This window comes from Daucus carota, chromosome 9, assembly GCF_001625215.2.
Source record: "Daucus carota subsp. sativus chromosome 9, DH1 v3.0, whole genome shotgun sequence".
Classification (NCBI taxonomy): Eukaryota; Viridiplantae; Streptophyta; class Magnoliopsida; order Apiales; family Apiaceae; genus Daucus; species Daucus carota.
The window spans coordinates 37,880,340-37,905,249 of record NC_030389.2 but is presented as its reverse complement, the minus strand read 5'-3'; the positions used below and the strand labels follow the sequence as shown (position 1 = coordinate 37,905,249).

The window sequence follows — 24,910 nt, the reverse complement described above, 5'->3', positions numbered from 1 at the left end:
AAAAAAAAAACGCAACTACTGAAATGCCGAATTAAACTAAATATTTAGGAACAGTATTAATTTGACAATAGGTATGGGTTCAATTCTAAATCTATAGCACCCAGTGGAAACTGTAAGCATTACCATTGAACGTTTTCATTATTTACATCAAAAAGTGCATTCCTTAGACCCTTGCTATGAAGATGCTTCCATAGCCTTTAGAACCAAAAAGGGTAGTCATACCTGCCTAGTAGAGTTATAATACTTCGACATATTGTTACTTATATATATAATATGAAAATCTGCGAGTTATATAAAATAAGAGCCACAGTCTTCATCATAGTGATACTGATCATCTTCATACTCCACTGCTGCAATCTCATCATCCGAAGAATACTCTGGGATTGGGTCTAATTGAGCAGGAGCAGCAGTTTCGATCAAACAAATGGAGTGGCCAGCAAATGCTACTTCATTTATGTTCCTGGAAAAATGATACAAATAGTCTTAATTGCCACATTCAACTTGTAAGCTTCAACTAATGTTTCCAAGTTAAGCATACAATTTCATCAAAACAGGGTTACGTAACAGTAATACAATACGATTAGCATTGCGAAGAACAAACTATGGAACCTCGTGTAGGTATCAGGCATTTAAAATGTAGCAACATAATGCATGTGAAATCAGGATCTCAGGCATAATTAGGTTAACTTTAAAATAATTACGACAATCCATAAAAAGAGAAGAGCTCACAGCACTAGCTGGCTAGTTACTAACAATAGAATATATGGCAATATATCTTCACCAAAATTCATACCCAACAGTATGAAATATATATATTTTTCTCAAGTACAAAGCTACTCCATGTTTTGTTTAATTGACCTAAAGCCAACACTATCAAAATCATAGTTACATAGGACTGGGTTCGATTCGAAACGGGGAACGAAATCGGGTACGTGGAACATTAGTTTTAGTGAATCTGGTATGATGGAACGTATAGGTACGATGGAACGTATGGGTACGATTGGTCCTTTTAAAAAGAATTCTATAATCATATATATAAATTCCATTATAATATACAATTTTAGTTGATAATTTATACATTTATAATTTTTTATAAAGAAAAAGATATTGAATAACAAATAAAAGTACACATTTATTGATAAAATAAATTACTTATCATATGACATAGACATGGATCTATTGTTCAAAACAAGAATGAAGTGTGTTCTTGCGGGTCGTCACTTCCGGCGATTTGGGTCGCGACCCTGAACGTTTCCGTTCGCGTTTCCGACCGTATCGGGTACGAACGATCTAGATCGCGGTTCGTGGCAGCGTACCCGTTTCCTTGTATCTATGATCAAAATACCAACTGCCAAGGAGAACAGAGTTAAAAAATTGATACCACCACACTCACAATTCACCTCCATAAGTGCAAAAAGAAAGAAGAGAAGAAGAGTAACTATTGTCAAAGTTTATAAGCTGCAAGAAAAAAGTTGGGCTCCACAAGCCAGACAGTCAGCAGTAAGAAAGATTGTTAGACTCTAGGGTTCATAAATAGAAATTACAAGTTCTCTGTTAAGATGCTTGAAAATCTACCGAGGATAGGGGAGATAAGACAACTTGTTTAGAGCAAAGTAGTTTATTATAGGTAATTTCGGCTTCATTATCAATGGGATTAACTACAAAAGCTTACTACTAGACAAACGGAAAACAAAATTCCAGTTTTGAATAATGCTTTTCACAAGTACATAATAGTTATAAAATTTGCTTGTCTAGCATATTAGTTATAATTTATAATTACATAAATACTAACTCAACATGCTCTACATATAAATTTTGCTATGGTATTTGGACCAGAAATTTTTTATGAAAATTGGAAATCAACTTGCATGCTATCCTCATGTTCACATTTGTCTTTAAATTACCCATCAAGAATATTAGCTATAACTAAGAGCTTGCAAGTAAGATATATACAAGTAATTCATAAAAACTCCACACCCCTGTTAACAAGTAACGACCAGGTCACACATCTGAAATTATATACAAATATAATTTATTGAGAAGAAGTGGTAGTGACATCATGACTTTGTAGATGAGAAACCAACTACAGCAAGATTAAAATCCCATTACATTTTCTTGATGCCAGATACACATAGCACGAAATTAAAGGAAAGCCAGTCAAACAGAGTCTTGTTTTGCAAAAGAAAGGTAAGAACTTAAAGACACGTACTACATTCTTGGTGCATATTTGAAGACAAAATAAGTAGTTTTATAAGCAGCAAAAGGTGCATGGAAAAGGACAAACATGAGGCATTACGTATCACGTATTACGTTTCCGATTCTGCATCCACACCAATCATTCTTCATGTTCACAAATTACATTCCTTATATCACACTACTTAAACCATAATTATCCTAATTCAGTAGCACAACAAATCCAAAAATTTAACATACACAAAGACACAGTAAAAGCAGCACAACAGAAGACAGTAAACAACAGCACAGTCCTTTGGAAACAAATACGTTAAATCAGATTCTGGAGCCAAAATGTAACTAATATTCTTTAACTCTAATTAAACAACTCCACTAATCACACATCTATTATTATCATCAAACATCAATTGTAATCATCTCAAATATTCCATAAAACTTATACCGAAAAGCATCTACAATAAACACGTACGCAACACATTAACATATAATTTTCAGCAACAAATTAGATATAAACACCAAAACAATAAGTTACATTTGTAAAACCCTAACCCAAGGCAATTACACATCGAAAAACAGACAACAGATATTTGCATATAGATAACGAGAAATGAAAAGGGATGTGATATACCTATTCCAGTCCCAAGCATCAAGATCTCTGCCTAAACAAAACGAAACAAAAGCATCAACACAAGCATAAACAACTTGCTTATGACTCAACAAACTAACATTCCAGTTACTCCTCCCAATCTCCTCAGGCTTATCCAATCCGGACATTCCTAATATCATCTCCGCCAATCTCTCCATCGAGACTCGCACACTGATGTTTCTCCTCTCCGCCGCCACGTAGCGCGCATCGACGAGCTGATCGACGTCGATCTCGTGGCGCGATCGCGACAACATACCGCGATCGCGACTGTTCCCGACGCCGACAAAAGTGATGTTAGGGTTGGATAAGAAGCGGCGGAGAGAGCGTGGTACGTTGCGAGCGTAAAGGAGCTGGAAAATGAGGCAGAAGCGGCCGACGCAGAGCTGGAGCGTCGCGGCCTGGGAGCAGTCTTCGCGCCACTGCACGCCGAGGCCGACAACGAGGCGGCGAGCGCGGAAGTGGTGAATGAAGGACGAGATGACGCGGTGGAGCCAGGAGCGGACGACGGCGGGAGTGGAGGTGACTGTGGTGAGGATGACGCGGTCATGGCATTTGACGGTGAAGGTACGGCGGCGGTAGCGGCGGTCGGCGAAAGTAGGTTTGATTCTGACGTTACGCATTTTGAGGAGTAGTGTGTGCGTGAGAGAGAGAGAGAGAGAGAGAGAGAGAGATTGTGTGTGAAACGGTGAGGACTGGAGTGGAAATGTGTAGGAGTGGTAGACTGGTAGTACGAGTGCAGGACTGTTGTAGTATGGTGTGTATTAGGGAGCGTTTGGGTGTCAGTTTGTGTGTGCGGTTTTTTGGTGTAAATATACGTTACTCCGTCCATGCTCTTCGTTCTTTAAACCATGGACTTCACGCATATTTTAAAATTTTTATAAAATATAATTTATAAATTATATTAAAACTTTTTTTTAAAATTTAAAATTTGAAGTATATATAAAAAAACTATAATGTATTATAAAATTTATTTTGATATATACGGTAAAATACGTGGTAAAGTAGAATAAAGAAAATGAGTGTAACAAAAGGTGAACCCAGAGGAGTGGTGGGACCCGAAGTTAATGCCGGGGAATTGGCTAAGCTGAAAAAAGACAGTAAATCGGTGTATTGAAATTCGAATTATCCAGTTTGACATATTTTCGGATGGGTATGCGCGTTTATCTTTGATATGAGAGTGAGCGTGAGTGATGAAATATTGAAATTCTCGAAACAGAAAACTTAAATAGTCAAAAACTTGAATAAGTTTTTTTTTTTTTGAAAATAAGTTTTTTTTTTTTGAAATTAAAAAATCTGGATAAGTTAATCGTGTTATTTAATAAGTACTCTATTTTTATTAGTTTGTTTATGTGTCCATTATTACTCCATGTCTCCATCCATACACATTCAACTGTATACACACGTTTTAAGACTCGTTTAAAGTATAACTCATAATATTTTTTTAATTTTTTTTCTGAATGTTTGATATTTAAAATTTTATTCAGGGAAAGAAAATTTTGAAAAAATATTACTATAGAACTATTTTTTATAAGAGTTTCGAAATACGTGCAAACAGTGAACGTATATAAATGGCTGGGACGGAGGGAGTACTATTTATTTTATTTTATTTGTCAGGATCTAGGTGCTTGTAGATGAATTGTATCATAGATACAATAGCTGCATAGGGGTTTCTTTCCTCCAACAGAATTTATCATCTAACCGAAAAATACACAAAAATATATGCGGACATTTAGACGATAAGATTTTAAAGTCTGAATAAGAAAACCCATAAAGTCTCCTTGCATGATCTTGAAAATCAAAGTAAGCAAAGAGAACATAAGAATGATAATTTAAGTAGAAAAAGTATATGTTATGAAAAAAAATAATACCAATTATAACATACAATAAACTAATAATATCCATGACAACTGATTTGAAATAACTAATAAATTTTCATATAACTCGAATTGTCACAGTAAAATTCCCACATGAAAGAGGTTTATACTACAATTTTTTAGTGTGGTATTCATCAAAACATAACCAAATGTGTATATACACGATAAATGTAATAGGTGCGGTTTGAGTGAATCATATAAACAAACTCATGAAATAACATGATAATCAAAATTGATTTAATATGTTCATGTGCTACGATAAAAAGAGATAAGATCGAACACTGACAAACATATTATATAAAACATACTTATATGAGGCAGTCATACAGTGAAAATAAACTAAAATACTTGTTAATACTTGTTATCTTTTCCTCCATCTCTCTTTCTTCTCCCCCTCTTTTTCTAGTAAATCTCTGCATATTTATATATCTTACTCGTCAGCGTGTTTTACTAATTATCAATCAATTATCGATTAGTGATACACTGATTATCAGTCGGTCGTATTAGGGATAACAAATATGAAATTCGAATTCTGATGTATGGCATAAACACAAAAGTATATGTCGCGGAAAACTCACATCCAATCTATACTATTAATCAAATTCGTATCAATAATACAGTCAATCAAATTATGATAATCAAGCCTAACATACTCAAGTATTCGCTCTCAAATAATACCCAAGTTTGAACCACATAATAGACAAAATATGACCATGTATATATAATCATCTTAAATTTAGCTAAATCAGAATCTTACCTAACCCCAATTCTGAAATCTTTAACTCAAATCATAATTCAATTCATAAACGGTTAATACTAACCCACTAATCCTTCACCAACCCATACCCTTCTTTTTTGTGTAACCAACTTATACCTTTTATAAAAATTGTAAACATACAATTATATCCATATATATTTTGGATCACTCAAGTCGATACTATTATAATAACGGTTGACATATAACAGGTCGGTCGATTATTAAATACTTTGTTGTTACCTTATCATGCGAGTTTATCGATATTTAATTGATTTATTTATTAATAATTTTTATGTGATTATTTATTTAATAGTCAACGGTTATATTGACTAAAATTTGACTAATTTGATCGGTAACTCGACCGAGTACCCGCGCTCCGAGTTGGATATATTAGCTAGATGATAACTCGGTTTTGAGCCTACCTCATATAAATCTCGACATAACTCGAGTCAAAAGTTTCTTTTCTCCGTTTTTAGATATTGTTATTTTGTTATTTTAGTTTTTATTGATGTTCCCTCATTTGAGATGTGTTTCTAGAGATTTTAATTTGAGAGTCATTGTAAATTCTCTTTTCTTAGTTAGAGCAGTTAATTGACTTGTCACTAGAGTGTTGGAATTTCATTAAACACAAAGATCACAGTCTTTGGATCACAAGATATATGTCTAGAAAAACATTTCTGTACTCCCACCCTTTAAACACAAGATGTAACAAATCTACTATTTGTTATAAAATTTAATGTCAATAATTAATGTAAAAATTCCAAACTAATAAATATGGTTGTACTACCTTTTGTGCTGGTTAGTTTCTTCATTTCTGAAGTATTTTTACTTCTTTGATTACGTACTATTCTTTGCTCGTTTATTTAAAATCATATCATAGTGTATTTGCAGGATTGTGCAAATGTGTAATATAATCGTAAGACTGTCGCAAGAAATCAGTAGCTTAATACTTTTCATAGAAAGTTAAATCGAAAATAATTTGACGTATTGGCACATGTAAAAAAATTATATTTGTTTTCTTATAAATGAGAATTAAGAAATCTTAATTTAATAATTATGATGGTAAAGTCTACATAGGAGTTCATTTATATGTCACAAGTTGAATTCACATTAATTAATTTTATTTAAATTAACTAACTACATCTGCATTTAATATTTTAATTTCTTTGTAATGAGTGGTCATAAATAAATGATAACTGTAATTAAATTGATATTTATTATGCGAATGTATTAATTATTAATACTTAATTTTCAAGCATAATAAATGAACCACTTGGTAATTTTGTAATTACAACTAATATATGGGTATAATGAATATTTCACCACTATTTTTTTGCTGTTTTTGCTCTTGGTTGCCATTTAATATATAGAAGTAGATATGAGCAAAGAGCAAGTACAAAAGGTAAGGTTGGAGTTGTTACAATATTCAATTTATTAGCTTACTAAGACCCGTATATTATATTATTTTTTAAAGAAAGATTTAAGAGCACCATTCGAGATGCTCCAAAAGTTACTAGATACTATTTATAAGAGAGGAGAGATGATGAGCTCTTAATTTTTTAAAAAGATTTTAGAATTCATTGGAGCTCTCATTTTTGCCTTGCCTCTTTAAATTTGAAGTTAAGAGCTTGTTTAGAGAACCTCTTGAAGATGCTCTAAGAGCATCTCCAAGAGCCTCCTTGTTGACTCTTAAATATAATATAAAAAATGTGGCTCTTAGCAATTTAGAACAAAGTTAAGAGTGTAAACTCCAACAATACTCTCTACATCTCTTCTCTATTTCATATTTTATTCATATATTGGGCTCCACTACTACAAAAGAGAGTGAAAGATGGAGGTGGATTGGAGGGAAAGATTTTTTTATTGTAAAAAAATAAGTTAGGAGTCATGTGGTGGCTCTTAACTTTGAGGAGAGAGGAGAGAGAAACAAGAGGCTCTTAAGATTTAAGAGCCACTTAAGAGTCTCTTGGAGCAACATTTTTCCTCTCCCTCCTCAAATCTCAAGTTAGGAGCCTAAATGAAGAGCCTCTTGGAGATGCTCTAAAGATTGGATGATGTTTTATTTACAACAGGATGGTATACAAAGTCAACAGCTCTCAATGAATACAATAAGATTTATGGTTACACAAACTGTTGAGAACGTTTCTAAATCGCGAAGAAATGGTTGGTGCGGAGGGAGTATAAATTTTGACTACGTAAATGGTACAAAACTCGAAATTCGAGATATCTGTAATGTCATATCATATATTATTATATTAAAATAATATATTTATTAAATAACATATCAATTTTAAGATATAGACAATCATTATAGTCAGTTTCATCGAAACACTATCTTTTACGATGTCTTTTACATGTACAATTTAGACATAAATTTTAGCCAGGATATGAGAGTGACTATTTGTTTCGAATAAAAAAATTTGACTGTATTTTTAAATTTTTTGAAATATTTAAAAGTTATTTTGAACAACTTTTTTGCCAGCCAAAAAAATTTGTATACAATTTTGGTCTTACTTTATAAAAAATCTTCGAAATATTAATGCTTTTATAAATTTCTCCATAATTTTATAGAAAAAAAATTATGATATGATTATATTAGTGAGAGAAAAATGAAATGGAGGCCGATCCTTGTGGCAATTTCGGGGTACCAGGCTATGTTAAATATTCTCGGGCTGAGCCAGGGTGTTCCGGGACAACAGAGGATAAACCCATCACTTGGGCTATCCAATCGTGCTCAAGCTAAAGCCATTTAAAATCAATATACTTATATAAAGGAGAAGCGAGGGGCGTGTAGGTGTCGCCTCTCACATCGCTTCGTTCTATTTTTCTAATTTTTTGGAATTTTTGGATGAAAAATATCAAAAGAACTATTTTTTTAGTTTCAGATATAATAGAAGCAAGTTTCAGAATCTGATTTGTTTCAGATTATTTATGCAATATAGTAGCTTGAAAGTTTTAATCTGAAATTGATTATTAGAACTGCTTTTTTTAATTTTGGATATATTAGAAGCAATTTTCAGAATCTGATTCTTGAAAGTTTTAATCTGATTTTGTTTCAGATTATTTAATTATGGGAAAGAGTAGCACACAAGTTTCTCTGCACCTATAAATACCCCTATATGTTGTAAGATTTTGGATCATCTAAACACAACCTTCTCTCTCAATACCACAACCATACCTCTCTCTGGTGATAGTTCTCTTACTCGATTTCTAACTCGGTGGTGCTGTTCTTCTGCAACGATAAGCGAAAACTGTTTATATGATATTAAAAAAAGTAAAGGTTGTTGCAAGCAAAGGTAGTTGTAGACCGCTATGTGGGAGTCGACAAATCCAAAGTTGTTTATATGATATTAAAAAGGTAAAGGTTGTTGCAAGTAAAGGTAGTTGTAGACCGCTATGTAGGAGTCGACAAATCCAAATACGGGATAAGAATATAGTCTTGACATAATATGAATGGATGATATCAATAAATCAACTATTAGTGATATATGTTTGTTGGTTATTCTTTTATAATATTTGTTTTGTTCATCGGACATGTTTGTTGTTGTTAATTTTTATATGATTTACTTTGTTCACGGAAAAATATTATTCATGTATTATCTGTTTGCTCCATTCAAGCAACTTTTAAGTGAAGATTGTTCATGTAGTATTAAAAAATAAAGATTGTTACATTCTACAAATAGTAATATTGAATCATTAATATAATTTTTATAGACCGCCGCAACGCGCGGTTTCTCAACTAGTTGAATAAAAGTGAAAATTGATGTTCTTAGAAATGAAAGTCATTTCGGACCCATTTCGGTCCATCAGAGATTTTCGGGCCACTCTCGAGTTTTGTCTCGTTAAATCGGGTTGTAAATTGGATCGGGTTTCGGGTCGTGCATGATTTCGGACCCGAATTCGGGTCAATACTATTAACTCGAACAAGACAGTCGGGTTGGAATGTTACTGCAGAACTAGGAAATTGAGGAAATCTAAAGGAATCAGAAGAAGCCGTTGAAACCCAAACCCTAGCGACCCAATTATAATTAACCTAAAAAAACAACACTTGGTATATGTTTATGATCTTTTTTATCTGATATTTTTTTTCTGTTTCAAAGTGCTAATACATTTTAATTGGGTAATTATTTTGTAGAAGATGGACATTGATACGAATTCCAGAACACCGGAAGATGATGGGCAGATGGACACAGATGATTCCATTACAGTGAGTTTAGTTTCATTTTAACCTAGTATGTACACATGTATATATGGATGCTTTATACACAGGCTGTTAGGGCTCGTGTTCGAATTAAGACCATTTTAGCGTACAAACTATGTAAATTGTACATGTCGCGTTGATATTTGTACTGAATTTGTTTTTCTGGAATGTTAAATTGATGTGTATAAACAACCTCTCAGATGTTGGTGTTGATGTAGGACTTGGCATTTGCCTCGAGTGGGAATTGGAGTTGGTTTATTGGTTTGCACATACGAAACTACTTCTCGTGTTCGTAAAAGACACTAACTGCGTTAAGATTTTTAAAATACTGTGATTTTGATGCACACTTTCATTTGTTGTAATGTTTATCGTTTTGGTGTGTTTTATTGTTACCACCGTATCGTTTGCTCGAATGCACAGATATTAAAAAACTGTAAAGAACTTGAGAATAGGCTTGATTTGTGTTTTGTACATTAAAAAATGCTGGAAGGCTGGTAATTTTTGTTGGTTAAATTGCTTAGGAGTTGAACATGACTATACCTAACATGAAATAAGGAAAAAATGATTATGTGTGTTTTTTGTTTTTGTGATAATTTTCGTGCTGATGTTTGTTGATACGGTTTTGTGGTAAACAGAATGATGATATTACCGAGTCGATGGGGAAGTTGATTATCGATGAATCAAGATCAAGTTCATTCAAGAATAAACCTGTTATTATCTTTCTTGTAGGAATGGAAGGTATGTACTTTACCATGAACCACTTGCAGTATTTTTCTTTGTTGAAAAGATATGTAAATGATAATTGGAATCTTGTTTAGGAAGTGGAAAAACTACTTTTCTTCGACAGATGGTTTGCTATACACAAGCTTCTAACATTAGTAGTTATGTTATCAATCTTGACCCTGCTGTTATGAACCTGCCATTTGGTGCTAATATTGATATACGAGATACTATTCAGTACAAGGATGTGATGAAGCAATGCGATATTCGAGCTAATGGTGCCATCTTAACATCATTTAACTTGTTTGCCACAAAGTTTGATCAGGTAATCTTTTTGTTGGTGGTGTTGTAGAATTTGTGTGGTTATATTTTGCATCTTCTGTGTGCCTAGCTCTGGAATTCTAGACCATGTGAAGCTGTACATTTGAAAATTGTGTAGAGATGCATTTATAAGGTGGAAATTATAGCTCCGTCTATCTTTTCTTCCATATTTAGCACAAACTATAGCATTGTTCAATATTAGCACAAGATATAGAATACCACTGGAGTGGTGAATTTTTGTTTTTGTTCTATAATAAAGATATAGAACAGGATATAGTACACCATTGGATTTACCCCAAGGGACTGGGTTTTTCACAGTTCACTGTTTAAAAAGAAAACCAAGTCTATCTTCCATAATATTTTCCATATTGGTATTAGATTGCAGAGAGCCAGAGAGGACTGTATAAGGCTAACACTTGAACTTTGCATCTGCTATCTTGATAAGCTTGATAATATTACATTTCAGGTCATATCTGCAATACAGAACCGCGCAGATCAGCTAGATTATGTTCTGGTTGACACTCCTGGTCAAATTGACATGTTCACTTTGTCTGCTTCCGGAACCATGATAACGGAAGCGTTTGCTTCAAATTTTCCTACTGTGATCACATATGTAGCTGACACACCTTGCTTGCAAGTTCCAACCACATTTATGAATAATATGCTATATGCTGGCAGCATCCTTAACAAGGCACAACTGCCGTTGGTACTTGCCTTCAACAAGACTGATGTGGCACAACATCAATTTGCTTTTCAGGTATATTTGTAATTTTGCATTTATTGACATTCTTTAGCAATTTTTTATACTGTTTTATGATTGCAGTTTGTTGAATTTTCGTAATTTTCTATTTTTTCTTACCCAATTGTTGTTGCATGACATGGAAGATAATTCAGATACTTCGATTCGACATGATTAGTCATTGGCCATTTCTTTACCATTTACACCGAGATCTTTAGCAAAATATATTCTAAATCAATCCTCCCTATGTCATCAAGGATTTTAATAAAAATTTACTTTTAGATATTGCCATAAGTGAACAAGGCCAGAAGAGAATGCAACAAAGTTTCTGGTTGTTGAGATAATAGAAGTAATCTTATAGTATATGCCTTACTGTTCTTTATTAATTAGATGTTGTTGAAAAAGAAAGCCTGTAATTTATTTTAACATTATTTCTATAACAATTATTGCTGAGAGGAGGGCTAACTGGAATAGTGAAATTTGTAATGATACTTTGGTAAGTAATTCTTAATGTAGTAACTAGTAAGCAATGTCAACATAATTATATGTAATATCTTCTCCAGAATGTCTGGAAAGAATTGACTCTTGCAGTTTGTACTTTTACAGTTTTACTTTCTCTCAGATAACTTAAAGGCACATGTTTAATCTTTTCAAAAGCAAACATAAAATGGGGGAATATATGTAATTAAAAACACAGTTTTCAAACTTTTTGGAGTATTGGTGAGGTACACGTTTGATTTACCTTCTTTATAAACGACTTTTCTAATCTCTCTATTCACAAAAAAGCCACAATTTAAGCAGTTTTAAGTCGATGTTCGACACTTGAAGTTAAATGAGATCTTACAAATAAGAGTGCTTGTGTTTAAATTTTGCTAAATAAACAAAATTCTCACTAGTTATGTAGCTTAAAGTGCTATTACTTGACTAGAACTCCAAGTTTGACTTCAAGCATTGCTATTTATTGCAAGAAACACTTGTTGGTTAAGATGTTCACTAGACTATCAATGGATGGCTTCACTATCTGCACTGTGTGGTTTCAGGGATTTCAACCTTTATTGGTTCAAGTTTCATCTGCAGATTAAAACTATGTTTGTGCTATATTTTTTCCTTTTATATCTTGGCAGGAGAGGGGGTTGGGCTGTTGCCCTGTTGTTTGAGGAATTTGTACCCTTTTTCTGGTATAAATATGCAGATTGAGCATGTTGTATTGCCCCGTTGTTTTTGAGAAATTTGTACCCTTATTCTGGTATAAATTTGCAGATTGAACATGTTGTATTTCGTAGTCTACTTAAATGTGCTATTGGCCTTGTGTGAATACAGTGGATGACAGATATTGGGGTGTTCCATGCTGCACTGGCCTCAGATAACATTTACACTCCTAACCTGACCCAAAATCTCTCCCTTTTTCTAGAGGAGTTCTCTGAGAATTTACGTGCTGTTGGAGTCTCTGCAGTTTCTGGAGCTGGCATGGTAGAATTCTTTGAGGCCATCAACACAAGTGCAAATGAATACCTCAAAATTTACAGGTATAAGCTGTATCATTAGTCAGCTTTTCAACTATTTCCTCCTAATTCCTTTGTACATTGAATCGTAATTTTTGTATGTGAAAGAAAGGGTTTCACTTGCCATTTCTATTATTCTAGGTCTGACCTCGACCAGGGACGGATCGAGAGACCATGGCTGGTTGTCGAACGCTGCAAAGAGTACATGTATAAGCTAAGGAAAGAAATGGAGAAGACGAAGAAAGAAACAGTGGCATTGAGCACAAGCTTGAAGGACAGAGAAGCGAATAGTATGGTAATGACTGTTAAAGAATGTGTAGAGGGAGACGACAAATTTTTTGGAAGGTATTCTGACGATGAAGGATTCACTGAGCGGGATGGTGATGGTGAAGAAGATGACGAAGCAGTTGCAAGTTTTTGCACATAATTCTGTTTGATGCGACAAAAATGTCCGGTAGTCAATTGTACAGAACCAACAATGAGCAGCTAAGCCTTTTATTCAAACGACCAGATATTATCATCACTGTAAATATTTGGATTTTTGAGCATGTACTGGTTTGCAGTTTGCTCAAGTAGGATAACGAATAAATAAGTCCTCTCTTTAATAGTGGGCCAGTATTGGTGATATGGGCTAGAATGGTAGATGAGCCGGGACAGTATAGAATGGTTGAGTAGTTGGACTGGAATGGTTTTAGAGCCCAATAATATGTATCCAAGAAACTGAGGTAGATATTACGCGTCTTAACTCGGATTTGCCCTTAGTTTGCTTCAATTTGTAGCACGAATCATGAGTAATGTCATAGCGACCTTAAAGGGTTTAAACTATTAATATTAAACTTTACTCGTACAATTTATACATAATATATTATGTATTATGTACAATTTATAAATTTATACAATTTATACATAATATATTATGTATAAATTGTGCGAGTATGGAGTTGTTCTTAGAAGGAAAAAAAAATATTTTAAACAAACTATTAATATTAAACTTTACTCGTACAATTTATACGTAATATATTATAAATTACTGTTGTATTACTTTTTGACATTTAAAGGATCACAATATAAATTTAGTATAAGGACCTCCAGAACGGTAGCCTAGTTGACGACATCTACGTGTATATTACAAGTTAAAAAGAAAAATTAGAATAAAGTATACTGCTATTAAAATATTTAAGTGGTTGATCAACGGCAACAAGTAAATGATTATTATATGATAATATATATACGTGGTCTCCCACTTAATGTTGTCAAAAAAGCTTAATAAATAAAAAGAGAATTTAGCTACCAAAATTCAATGCACATTTTTTATTGATGCAGATCGTGCTATGCATTAGCAAATATGCTACCCCTGTCTTTAATCTACCTTCAAATTTGTTTGTCTGAAAAATGGTCATATTTGACTATTGTCACTGGTTTAGTATCCTATGATGTTGTTTACTTATTAGTAACTATTATTTAATTATTTTACTTAAATTTCTAAATTCTGATGGAAAATATTAAGTTGGTGCAGACACTCTTTTGACTATAAAGATGTGATATATAATCATTGTGATGTATAGTGGTGCACCTATTAGTCTGTAATGGAGAACAAGTACTTTTGTGCTTAAAGTAGTGTGTGTTAATTTTCTTGTTTTCATTCTTTATAATTTGCTTAGTTGTGCTCCTTTGTTGCCAATAATCATCCCTGCCGCCTTTGATTACTCTACTCATTTCACATTTCAGCTCAACTTTTTCTTTCACTCAACTTTTTTTGGAAAAGAAGCTAGTATTTGAGTGAGTGATGATGATCAAATTTAGTATATTGTAGCACTAGCTAACTCATATCTTATAGTCTAGGGTACTGATCATTGTTTGAGCTGCTGAGATTTTTAACCAGAGGAATCCGAGAAGATACTCTGATCTTCTGCAGCTGAGGTTAGGATCATATTAGTCTTTGGAGGGAGTCATATAGAAGATTTTTCGATTTGTAGGTGATACTGTCAAGAGCATGATGGATTTTGTGTAGAGAGGCACTAGAGATGCATGGTACTATCTTGGTTTGATCTAAGTATTGTTTTGAGTTGCGAAGAATTGAAGGATTTTGTTTGAAGGAGGTTATAGAATGGAAAAAGAGATTGATCTTGAGGCTGGTGTGATTCTTAGTGAAGGATTGAGAGGAACGGACACTATTTCAGGTGCCACATTAGCAAGAACTTTCTTATTTTGTAAAGGTTTTGATAATGCTGAGAGAACGATTAAGGTTGAAGTAGGATTGTGTCTGTCAGATACCAACGCGGCTTCTGCAGAGAAAGTGAAATCACCTTTAGACGTGAAGACAGAGGGCGAAGAGGCTGCCAATGTTGCAGAGAGCCAAGTAGGGAAGGAGAAACGTAAAGTATCTAGTGCTAAAAAGTCTTCTAAACCTCCTCGGCCACCTCAAGGCTTAATTTTGTATGCTTCTGACCACAAGTTAGTGAAAGAGATTGCGGAACTAGCAATACTGAAGAAGGCAAGGAAAGAACGTATGAAGGCGCTGAAGAAACTGAAAGCTGCCAAGGCAGCAGCATCAGGATCAGGGGCGGATCTAGACACAAAATCTTAGGGGGGCACCAAGCAAATTTTCGGAAAACACTTATATATTTTCAATTTTTTTTTTTTTGGGGGGGGGGGGGGGGGCACTTCTATAATTTTGTAAAATTTAGAATGGTGAAAAAATGTAAAAAAAAAATTTAGTGGGGGCACGTGTCCCCTCGTGCCTCTTCCTAAATCCGCCCCTGATCAGGATTATCTTCAAGTGGAAGCACATTTTCCATGCTCTTCAGCATTGTATTCTTTCTTGTTATACTTTTTCAAGTTGTATATTCTGCTTGACAGGTAAATCTTCAGTTGGACAAATGCTTTCCCTCGAGTTTCTGTACAGTTTTCCTGGTCAGTTCTGTATTTCTGCCGCGTCATGGATGCAGATGTTTCGCCATGTATTACTAGCTCCTCTGCATTTATTAAACAGTGATGTTTTTAAGCTGCATTAGATCATGTAGGGAACTATAAGTCAGGTGTCTACTGTCTAGCAAGTCTGGATCACCATTTGTGTTAAAAGAAAAATAATATATAATTAATATACTATAGATTCAAAATCACCTACTTAAATATAAGCCATCATTTTTACTCAAAAGTATATGTAAGGATGATCCATAATTTATATTTACTCGTTTATAATAGGTATAGAATTATTCGTTAATTATAAATAATATTTTCTGAATGATTGGAAATTATGGATAATACTAATCTGAAATATGTTAGATAACTATTTTTTGAAAATTTCTAGATGGAATTTTTATAATTTTTCTAAACTTAAAAAGCATTTATTTATAATATTTCACTTCATTGCATTTATTTTATTTATGACTACAAATTGCAAAACAAAAGAAAAATCTTTGTAAAACTACCACAAATATAAATTTGTTACGAGTAGGTTAGGAAAGTTGAAGAAATCTCAAGGGCCCGAAGTCCAGCTATTTCTGGAGTCTTCCTGTTGCTAAAACTTTGAAAAAGTGATCCCAAAATTGATAGACAGATAATTATATCCCCATGAATTTCTCCTGTAATCTGGGGAAACAAATAAAAAAAATTATCCAACTAAACAGGATCATAACTACTAACTACCTAGCTGCAGTTTAAAATTTTCATTCTAGATAGACACTGATGCTATATATTCACTCATACCGTATAAAAAGCTAGTCATTTTTACACATCATAGACAGTGTTATCAGTTCAAGATTTTCTTGTTTACTACTAAGATTATTTTGCAACTGCATTCCAGTAATGTCACTAGAAGCTTTAGCAATGGCTGGTGCAGATTGTCGTAATTTTACTATTAATCTAGAAGAGTATGAAAAACATCCTCCCCCGTATTTGTTAACCAGAAGCAAGAAGAGAAAGTATCATACAAGGTCGTTCCACACTCTGAGCAATGTAGATGATGAACGTGCTAAAAGCCGAAAAAGGTTTGTTGGCTTCAGCTCTTTCGCGAAGTTTGTGAAGAAGATTGTGGGAAGAATTTCTCGATTTTTCAGCAAAAATGGCTCCAGCACTAGAGTACTACCAATGTAGTGTCACATAGTACCAGTGTACTGAGATTTTCCATTTCTGTATTTTGTTTTGTGATTGTCAGGAGTGTTTGATGTCAAATGTATATATTCAATTTTGACAGACTTTCGAAATCAGTTACTGTCCTGCTATCATGTTAAATTTTGTACTGGATGATTGGGTCTTAGCCATAAGAAACTACATGTTATAAGATAGAATCAATGAATCTTTGTTCAGATATCAATTTGTTTATCCGTAAACAACAATAATGATTACTACAGCTAAAAAATATCCAATCCAGTGTATTTGAGCTCCTTCTGAACTATAATAGATGGATGTATCCTGGGATCGCCACTGACTGAGGTCTGGTGAAAATGGGATGTTTATGAGGGGTAACCATTCTTCTCCTTGTAAAAAATTCCTCACAGTAAATTTCTTAGCATCTGAGAAATCCATAACTCTAAATCCTTTCCAAGTAACCCTCTGATTAGTAACAGCACCTGGACCTCGATTCTGATATTCACCATAATATAGAGTATCAAGACCAGTATCAGTATTTTCCCATGGAAGCCATCCCTGAGGATCAATTATATCATCTAAATATGATTGCATTACAACCACGGTTGAATATGATCTCCATGGCCTGCCAAGGTAGACCTTTGTTCCGAAGACAGGCCTATTGTTATTATCCGTTGTGATTGTGCAGTTGTGTAATACAGTGCCTGTATTCTTCTTTTTGCTATCTCTTGCTTGTGCTGTCACATAACAAGCTTTACCTGGAGGAGGCTCGCGAACATATATGTCACAATTTTGGAAAACTACTGCAGCATCACCGAATATAAAATCAACGCTTCCATAGATTTCACAACTTCTGTAAAATTGAGTGCCGTTTCCAACAAAAAGTGTGTCCTGGAACCCCTCAAATCTACACTGATAAAACGCAGAAAAGTGGGAAGTGCTTCTCAACGCCACGGCTTGCTCATTGCTTGATCCAGCGGAATTTATAAAGGTTATACCCATTGCTATGAATCCGTCCCCTAATATATCTGCAGATTATTTTATAGAATTCACTGTTAAACAATTAGGAGGAACTTATTAAGGAAAAAACTATTAGGAGGAAAGGAATAGTACAATTCACTGTGGTAGTAGCTAATACAGCTTATTTTTTCTTATATTAGTAGCTGATATCAGTGATAAAGGACTAATAAACTTTCTTCCTGCTTATATTCTTTGCAAGAACTTCTAATTGTCACAGTCTACTGGTATTAGCAGCCACTGCTGCTGTCGAGTTCTTCTAACCTCAGTAGCAAAAACTACTTTTAGTCGTACATGACTAGTTTCTACCTCTCAATTTGCATGACTAGTTTCTACCTCTCGATTTGCGCTGATAACACTAGCAGAAACTCTTTAAGTCTCTTTGACTAGTACATGGTTAATGAGCCCGGTTAACCGGAATCAGAACCTTTATCTCATGTGTTAGTGTATGGATCAGAAATGTAGATGATTGGAATGGGAAATCATCCCCATTAGATGTATAACTCATATCTTTACTACACTTCTTAGTGTATGGATTAGGAATGTAGATGATTGGAATGGGAACATCATCCCCATAAGATGTGTAACTCATTTCTTAACTACACTTTTGGATTTCATATCACTCTCATTCTCATTAACCCCCATTCCCATTCCCATTCCCATTCCAAGCAACTAAATTTCTAATCTACACACCAATAAATGGGATTCAAGTTCCGAATCCCGTTAACTGAGCTCATTTACCATGAACCAAAACCCCTATATACACTTAGTATATGCAAGAATGAATGTTATAGCAACACATATTTACCATTTGCTTATACATTGTAGATCACATCAAGGTAAAGTGAACAAAAAGAGTAATACTATGACGGAGATGTATACCTGCTGTGGCAGTATCGGTGAGGATATAACCGGCTTCGGTAGACCTGCCGAAGGTTATAATTGTCGAATCCATACCATCTCCTATAAAAGCAAGGTTCTTCTTGTCATATCCTACTTGAACACGCTCATTATACGTGCCTGCATTAATTTTAATGTAGAACTTCCGCAAACTATTAATCGGTGCAGCAGCAACAGCTTCAGAGATTTGAGTAAAACTTCCCGATCCATCTTGTGCTACAACTAAGTCGAAATTTTGGGCATTCATGATTTGGGCAATATTTAGGACCACAAGGATTGACAACATTATCTGCAAATGTGCATAATAATACATCTCTATTCACATGAATTGGAAGAAGCATATGTATAAAGATATATACACATATCTGACAGAGAACAGTAAATAGTAGAGTACATATTAGAAAGATCCATTTACCTCCATTCGCATTTTGACAAGGGATCTGTAAATTTTGATGCAATAGTACTATCATTCTTTTACCCGAATGCTCGTGCGAGAGTCTTGTGCACTTGGTACCGACTTATAGCTTGCTCTTTCACCTTTCCTGCTATCCAAGGCCTGTAAAAGAAAATCTGTATTCATCTGCATTCGGACTGATTGTATATTGTGTATATATATAGACTTTATGAGATGTCAATATCAACTCAGAATAGGGTCTGTCGTACACCTAATGCCATATCAATATTAACTGCAATTTCAGGATTTGTAAAAGTTAATAAAAGTAATAAGATTCTAATCTTAAAGTATACTTGCCTTAATGTAAGTTTAGATACAATCATGGACTTACTCTGATTTAAACAATCAATATTTAATTATTAACGTAACGAATCTTTTTATCACGTGGGGATACAGTCAGCACAACTATAGATATATTAGACTTATTACAGTACTGGTCTCTTTTGGTATTTTCTGTTTTGTAATAGAATAACTTTCACCATAAAAAGCATATAACAATACATTTGACCTGTACTGATACACAAAGTATCCAAAGAGAAACAATTAACGTTGGTTCCTTGATCCCTCACTAGGGAACTCTGCTCGTTGCCTCCAGCTGAGTCCACCATGCTTTTGGGTCACGGCATTCAAGGGTTTTAGGAACTTGAGATTCTTCCACCATGAACAGAGTGGTCCTCAGGACCTGGCACCCATCACTTTACTCTTATTTAATTCATTTCTTCGACGACAGAATGTTCCTCTAGAAAATTACCCATATCGAGATGTGGTCTTAAAAAAAACACGCAACGTTTGGCTTCTTTAGACACCATTGCTAAAATATTACGAGGAGTTGGGATCAACTGCATCTCTTCTTACAAACAGAGCCCCTTTGGGCAGACTTAAAATTATAACTTATAGCTTAGAGTGACTTAATTGTGATAAGTGCTCAGTTTAAAAAAGTGTATCCAACCAACTTCTATTCTAAATCAGTTTTTTTCAGCTTATTTCTAATTTTAAGCCGACTCCTGACTTATTACACAAACAAACATTTTTCAGTTTGAAGTCGAAAATGGCTTAAACCTAAGACAAATGCGCTCTACACAAAACATAGAGTGAATTCAGCTAGTTATAGAGCAGCAGCACCTAACAAGCCAAATAGCATAACAAGACATCCTTAAAGTCAGTATTTTGAAGATTCCCGCACATCATAAAATGCCAAATATTCAAAATAAGCACTGATGATAGAAGCAAAATAACTAAACATACTTATACCCTGAAAATCATGTACTGTATATCAGGTCACCCCGTGAGATTGCTCCTTAAACAAGGCTTCTCAAATAAGAAAAAATCTTGAACCGACTGCAACTAAAAGTTTAGGTCATGCACTGTCCAATAATAATATCTGAATTTACGTTTCACCTGCAGAAGTAATTTACCAATATCATATGCATTTCCCTCTTACAAAAAACTTCCACTAGCTCATTATTTCTTTTGATTGTAGAGCACGAAATAGCCATGAGGCCCACGAAACATTTACAGAATAAACACTATGATGGAATGTGCAGCAGCTAAGTGATTTCTACTGTTATATTCCGAAAGTAATTTTTCATTGGAAAAGAGAAAGATTTACAGATAATGTAAATGTCACGGAATGAAATGAAGATGCTAAACTATCTGTACATGGCGGGAAGTTCTGCTAGAACAAAATAATTTGACTTTCCCGATTTGACTTCTCTAAACTATAGCTACTTGACTATCTGCTATCTACAGGAGACTAGTGTTATTACTAACACATATGCTACTGGTATTACTTCCAATAACACCCCCCCCCCCCCCCCCCCCCCCCCCCCCCTCTCAATCAACAAGACCCAACTTTGGTACCAATTGAGGAGATGGAACTGTCATGGTGAAAACATCAGCCAACTGATGTTGAGTAGGAAAATAAGTAAGCAGTAGAGGGCCTTCCGACACTTTGTCTCGAGTAAAAAGGCAATCAACTTTGATGTGCTTTGCACGATCATGGAAAACAAGGTTTTTTGATATGTAAATAGCTGATTGACACAACACTTTGCCTCAAGTGAAAAGGCAATCAACTTTAATATGCTTTGCACGATCATGGAAAACATGGGTTTTTTTGCTATGTAAATAGCTGATTGGTTGTCACAATGCAAAGTGACAAGACTCAAGAGTACTTTGTATAATGTGCTATATCTTGTTTTATATCTACATTATAGAACAGAAATTAAAATTCACCACTACAATAGTGTTCTATTTGATATCTTGTGCTAAGAGCATGTCCAATGGTTGTGCTAAAATATAACAAGGAGTTTGGATGAACCACATCTCTTCAGACTCTGTAAAACATAGAGTGAATTCAGCAAGTTAAAGAGCAGCAGCACATAACACGCCTAATAGCGTAATTAGACATCCTTAAAGTTAGTATTACGACAAATTCACCGCATCATAAAGTGCCAAATATTTAAAATAAGCGACGATGAAGCAAAACAACTAAACATACTTATACTCTGAAAATCATGTATGTATATCAGGTCACCATGTCAGATTGCTCCTTAAACAAGGCTTCTCATGGAAAAAAATCTTGAACTGACTGCAACTAAAAGTTTAGGTCGTGCACTGTCCAATAATGATATCTGAATTCACGATTCACCTGCAGTACTTCACCGAAATCATATGCATTTCCCTCTTACAAAAATCTTCCACCAGTTCATTATTGGTATTTTCTGAAAGTAATTCCTTTCATTGCAAGAGAGAGAGAGATACAGATAATGCGAATGTTACAGAATGAAATGAGGATGCTAAATATTTACTACTGCTACTGTGTAAATGGGGGAAAAGTCTGTTATAACAAACTAATTTGACTTTCCCAGTTAGCAAAAAAAAAAAATTTGACTTTCCCTGTTTGACTTTTCTAAACTATATATACTTGACTATCTGCTATTTACACTAGACTAGTGTTATTACCAACACTTGTACTACAGGCATTACTTCGAATAACCCCTCTCAAGTTGGGTCTTGTTGATTCAAGGCAGGAAGTGTCTTGGTGAAAACATCAGCCAACTATGAGTATGATGGTTGTGCCCTACTTATTTCCAGTAGATTGTCTAGTTGGCAGAGTGGATAAATCTACTATAAGTACTACAGTCATGATCATTATGAAAACTTGTACGGCTGGAAGATGAATCAACAAAAACAGTGGAGGAATCCTCATAATCTGTGTTCGAGGAACAAAAGGTGTAAAAATGATGCAAGGAACTGAGATGGGATTTGGTCACTTTGGTGTGTGTGAGAAAGAATTTTGTAAGGGAATTGAGTCTCATAGAAATGAACATCTCTAGAGATTACAATAGTATTATTGTTGAAATTCATTATAACCTTTTGAGCCCACAAACACGCCAGCAGTAGCTCTAGCATCTGACTTTCTAGGTGGACGCATAGCAAACATATCCATATGATAAAAGTGTGTGCCCAAAACGACAAAGTAATACTCCTATCATATATTTTTATCAAATACTTATATAAGGAACCTAATGAAATTTTTTCCTGGACAATGTGTTCTTCCAGGTTAAAAAGGAACCAAGAAATGATCAGGTCATTCCATATTTCCATCTCTCCCGGCATTTGACTCAACAGAGGTCATTGCAGGAACCGAAGGGTTCCATTCACAAAACCTTATTTGTTTCCTGCTGAGAGAGCGAGCATCATAGACCATTTTCAGTTATGATATCCAAATCCACTGAACTTAACAAAAACAAGTAGATTTGTAGATGCATACGAGAGATGAATACAATAGACACCTAGAAAATATACTAGTGACCGCAAGAAAATTTGCAGAGTCAAAGAATTTGTAAAAAAAATAGAAAGCTACGGTTTGGAGATAAAAGAATCCAACAATTAAGCAGAAATTCAGGAAGTTTAAGGTGTGCCAATTTGATGAATCAGCTAGAAAAATGATGAACAGATTAGTGAGACAAAATATCAAACAGATGATGTGCGTTGGTCAAAAATAGACAAATACATAAACAATCACAATTCTGAGAAAATGATGCTAAAGATCAACGCAAGCCGTGCGAATAATCAAATTCATCGAGAAACAATCAAGAAACAAGCACAAGAACACTAATTCGACTGATATTATTGCACAAAAATGAAGAGTTAAGTAGTTAACGATAGCAATGCGATTGGGAAGAAAATTAACACCTGAAATGAGCTTCGTAAAGATTCGCCGTTGATGAGTTAGTGAGTTCTGATACCATGTTATTTTCCGAAAGTAATTCCTTTCATTGCACAAAAGAGAGATTTACAGATAATGTGAATGTAATGAAATGAAAGAAAGATGCTAAACTATATAGTACTGCCACTCTGTACATGGCGGGAGAGTCTGTTATGACAAACTAATTTGACTTTTCTGAACTATACCGACTTGACTATCTGCTATTCACACTAAACTAGCGTTATTAGTCCCGTTACGCTATAACTGATGTAGAAATCAATCATTCTAGGATATCTCTCGTTCAATAATTTTATTCCGCCTACTAACATTTGACTGTTCTCGACTAGCTGCCTATAAAAAAAAAAGGACTAATAACGAGAGATATCCCAGTGGTGGATAGTTCAGTGGTGGATTTATCCTCTGTTGACCCGGGGCACCCGGGTTCGACTCTGGCTCACCCCGAGAATTATTAGAACAGATACTAAATTGTAAGGCATATAAGCCTGCATTGTCAAAAAAAAAAAAAAAAAAGTACAGTTGATGGCATAATTCCGGTATTTTAGCTTTTGCTTACTGCTGTTGGCCAGAGTCAGTTGTCATATGTCTGATAGAAGGCTGCTATTGTAGCACTAGCACCCAGATCGATACCTCGCGTATATATAATGCTGCAAAAATGACTTGGTGAATTCTTCTGATACTTCCTTCAAACTTGAAAGCATGTCATGCAGAACAATTATGTACATTTCTAACTATATAAAAAAGGAAACATGATGATAAAAATATGACTAAAGTGTAAGATGTGTACCTGAAGTTACACCTTTATGCACTTCGTGTACCTCAGTTTTTGAATATAGCAAAGTGTGTACCTCTAGTTTCAAGATTCATACATTGTGTGTATTTCCGTTAAATTTTTTTAACAGAGTTAGTGGTGAGGGGCAACAGTGACAATTACCTGACTAAAGGCGTGTCCATGTGGCATGTACTGCATCACTGCATCTGCTCTATCAACCAAGTAAGCAAAGCAAAATCAAGGTTTTCTTCTTCGTTTTTATAAATATTTAAAAACTAAATTTTGTTCAGATTTTTCTTTGACACAATTTGTAAAATTATTTTTTTTTATAATAATCCTATACCAGTTAAAGCTGTCCCACTATATAAACAATTAGGGTGACGGTATTATATTTTATGGAAACATTAAAGTACGTGTCGAGTAGTGAATAAAAAACGTATAAAAATTAAAGTATATGCCAAGCAGTGAATAAAAAATGTATACAAATGAGGACACAA

General features: G+C 34.4%; 4 protein-coding genes across 8 annotated transcripts; 2 read left to right on the top strand and 2 right to left on the bottom strand.

Moving 5' to 3' along the window:
• Positions 1-23: 23 nt before the first annotated feature.
• On the bottom strand, positions 24-3,638 carry LOC108202103 (uncharacterized). Its single transcript, XM_064085085.1, has 2 exons — positions 2,822-3,638; positions 24-460 (listed from the first exon to the last, which is right to left on the bottom strand). The coding sequence occupies exons 1-2, from the start codon at positions 3,457-3,459 to the stop codon at positions 289-291; spliced, it is 810 nt and encodes a 269-aa protein (XP_063941155.1). The 5' UTR covers positions 3,460-3,638; the 3' UTR covers positions 24-288.
• A 5,727-nt stretch (positions 3,639-9,365) lies between these two features.
• LOC108200461 (GPN-loop GTPase QQT2) lies at positions 9,366-13,725 on the top strand. Of its 2 annotated transcripts, none has more exons than XM_017368619.2 (7): positions 9,366-9,521; positions 9,606-9,677; positions 10,307-10,409; positions 10,490-10,716; positions 11,179-11,469; positions 12,772-12,977; positions 13,095-13,725. In XM_017368619.2, the coding sequence occupies exons 2-7, from the start codon at positions 9,609-9,611 to the stop codon at positions 13,378-13,380; spliced, it is 1,182 nt and encodes a 393-aa protein (XP_017224108.1). In that variant the 5' UTR covers positions 9,366-9,521; positions 9,606-9,608; the 3' UTR covers positions 13,381-13,725. The 2 variants fall into 2 exon arrangements, with proteins under 2 accessions (XP_017224108.1, XP_017224109.1); XM_017368620.2 differs by having other exon boundaries at positions 9,396-9,521; positions 9,609-9,677.
• Positions 13,726-15,060: 1,335 nt separating this feature from the next.
• LOC108201573 (uncharacterized) lies at positions 15,061-15,540 on the top strand. The gene has a single exon (XM_017369863.1). The coding sequence runs from the start codon at positions 15,061-15,063 to the stop codon at positions 15,538-15,540; it is 480 nt and encodes a 159-aa protein (XP_017225352.1).
• A 1,675-nt stretch (positions 15,541-17,215) lies between these two features.
• Positions 17,216-23,875, bottom strand: LOC108200342 (pectinesterase). Of its 4 annotated transcripts, none has more exons than XM_064084741.1 (6): positions 23,611-23,875; positions 21,911-23,096; positions 20,659-20,811; positions 19,375-19,515; positions 18,942-19,248; positions 17,216-18,070 (listed from the first exon to the last, which is right to left on the bottom strand). In XM_064084741.1, the coding sequence occupies exons 4-6, from the start codon at positions 19,384-19,386 to the stop codon at positions 17,274-17,276; spliced, it is 1,116 nt and encodes a 371-aa protein (XP_063940811.1). In that variant the 5' UTR covers positions 19,387-19,515; positions 20,659-20,811; positions 21,911-23,096; positions 23,611-23,875; the 3' UTR covers positions 17,216-17,273. The 4 variants fall into 4 exon arrangements, with proteins under 4 accessions (XP_063940811.1, XP_063940810.1, XP_017223945.1 ...); XM_064084740.1 differs by having other exon boundaries at positions 20,665-20,811; XM_017368456.2 differs by lacking the exon at positions 21,911-23,096 and having other exon boundaries at positions 20,665-20,811.
• Between the last annotated feature and the right edge of the window lie 1,035 nt (positions 23,876-24,910).

Bases quoted from the DNA above. Each gene is read 5' to 3' on its own strand.
- LOC108200461 (XM_017368619.2), top strand. From the start codon at position 9,609: ATGGACATTGATACGAATTCCAGAACACCGGAAGATGATGGGCAGATG. The intron at 10,410-10,489 runs GTATGTACTTTA...AATCTTGTTTAG, and splicing joins CTTTCTTGTAGGAATGGAAG to GAAGTGGAAAAACTACTTTT. The intron at 10,717-11,178 runs GTAATCTTTTTG...ATTACATTTCAG, and splicing joins TTGCCACAAAGTTTGATCAG to GTCATATCTGCAATACAGAA.
- LOC108202103 (XM_064085085.1), bottom strand. From the start codon at position 3,459: ATGCGTAACGTCAGAATCAAACCTACTTTCGCCGACCGCCGCTACCGC. The intron at 461-2,821 runs GTATATCACATC...TCATTTTTCCAG, and splicing joins GATGCTTGGGACTGGAATAG to GAACATAAATGAAGTAGCAT.
- LOC108201573 (XM_017369863.1), top strand. From the start codon at position 15,061: ATGGAAAAAGAGATTGATCTTGAGGCTGGTGTGATTCTTAGTGAAGGA.
- LOC108200342 (XM_064084741.1), bottom strand. The intron at 18,071-18,941 runs GTATACATCTCC...AATAATCTGCAG, and splicing joins CACCGATACTGCCACAGCAG to ATATATTAGGGGACGGATTC.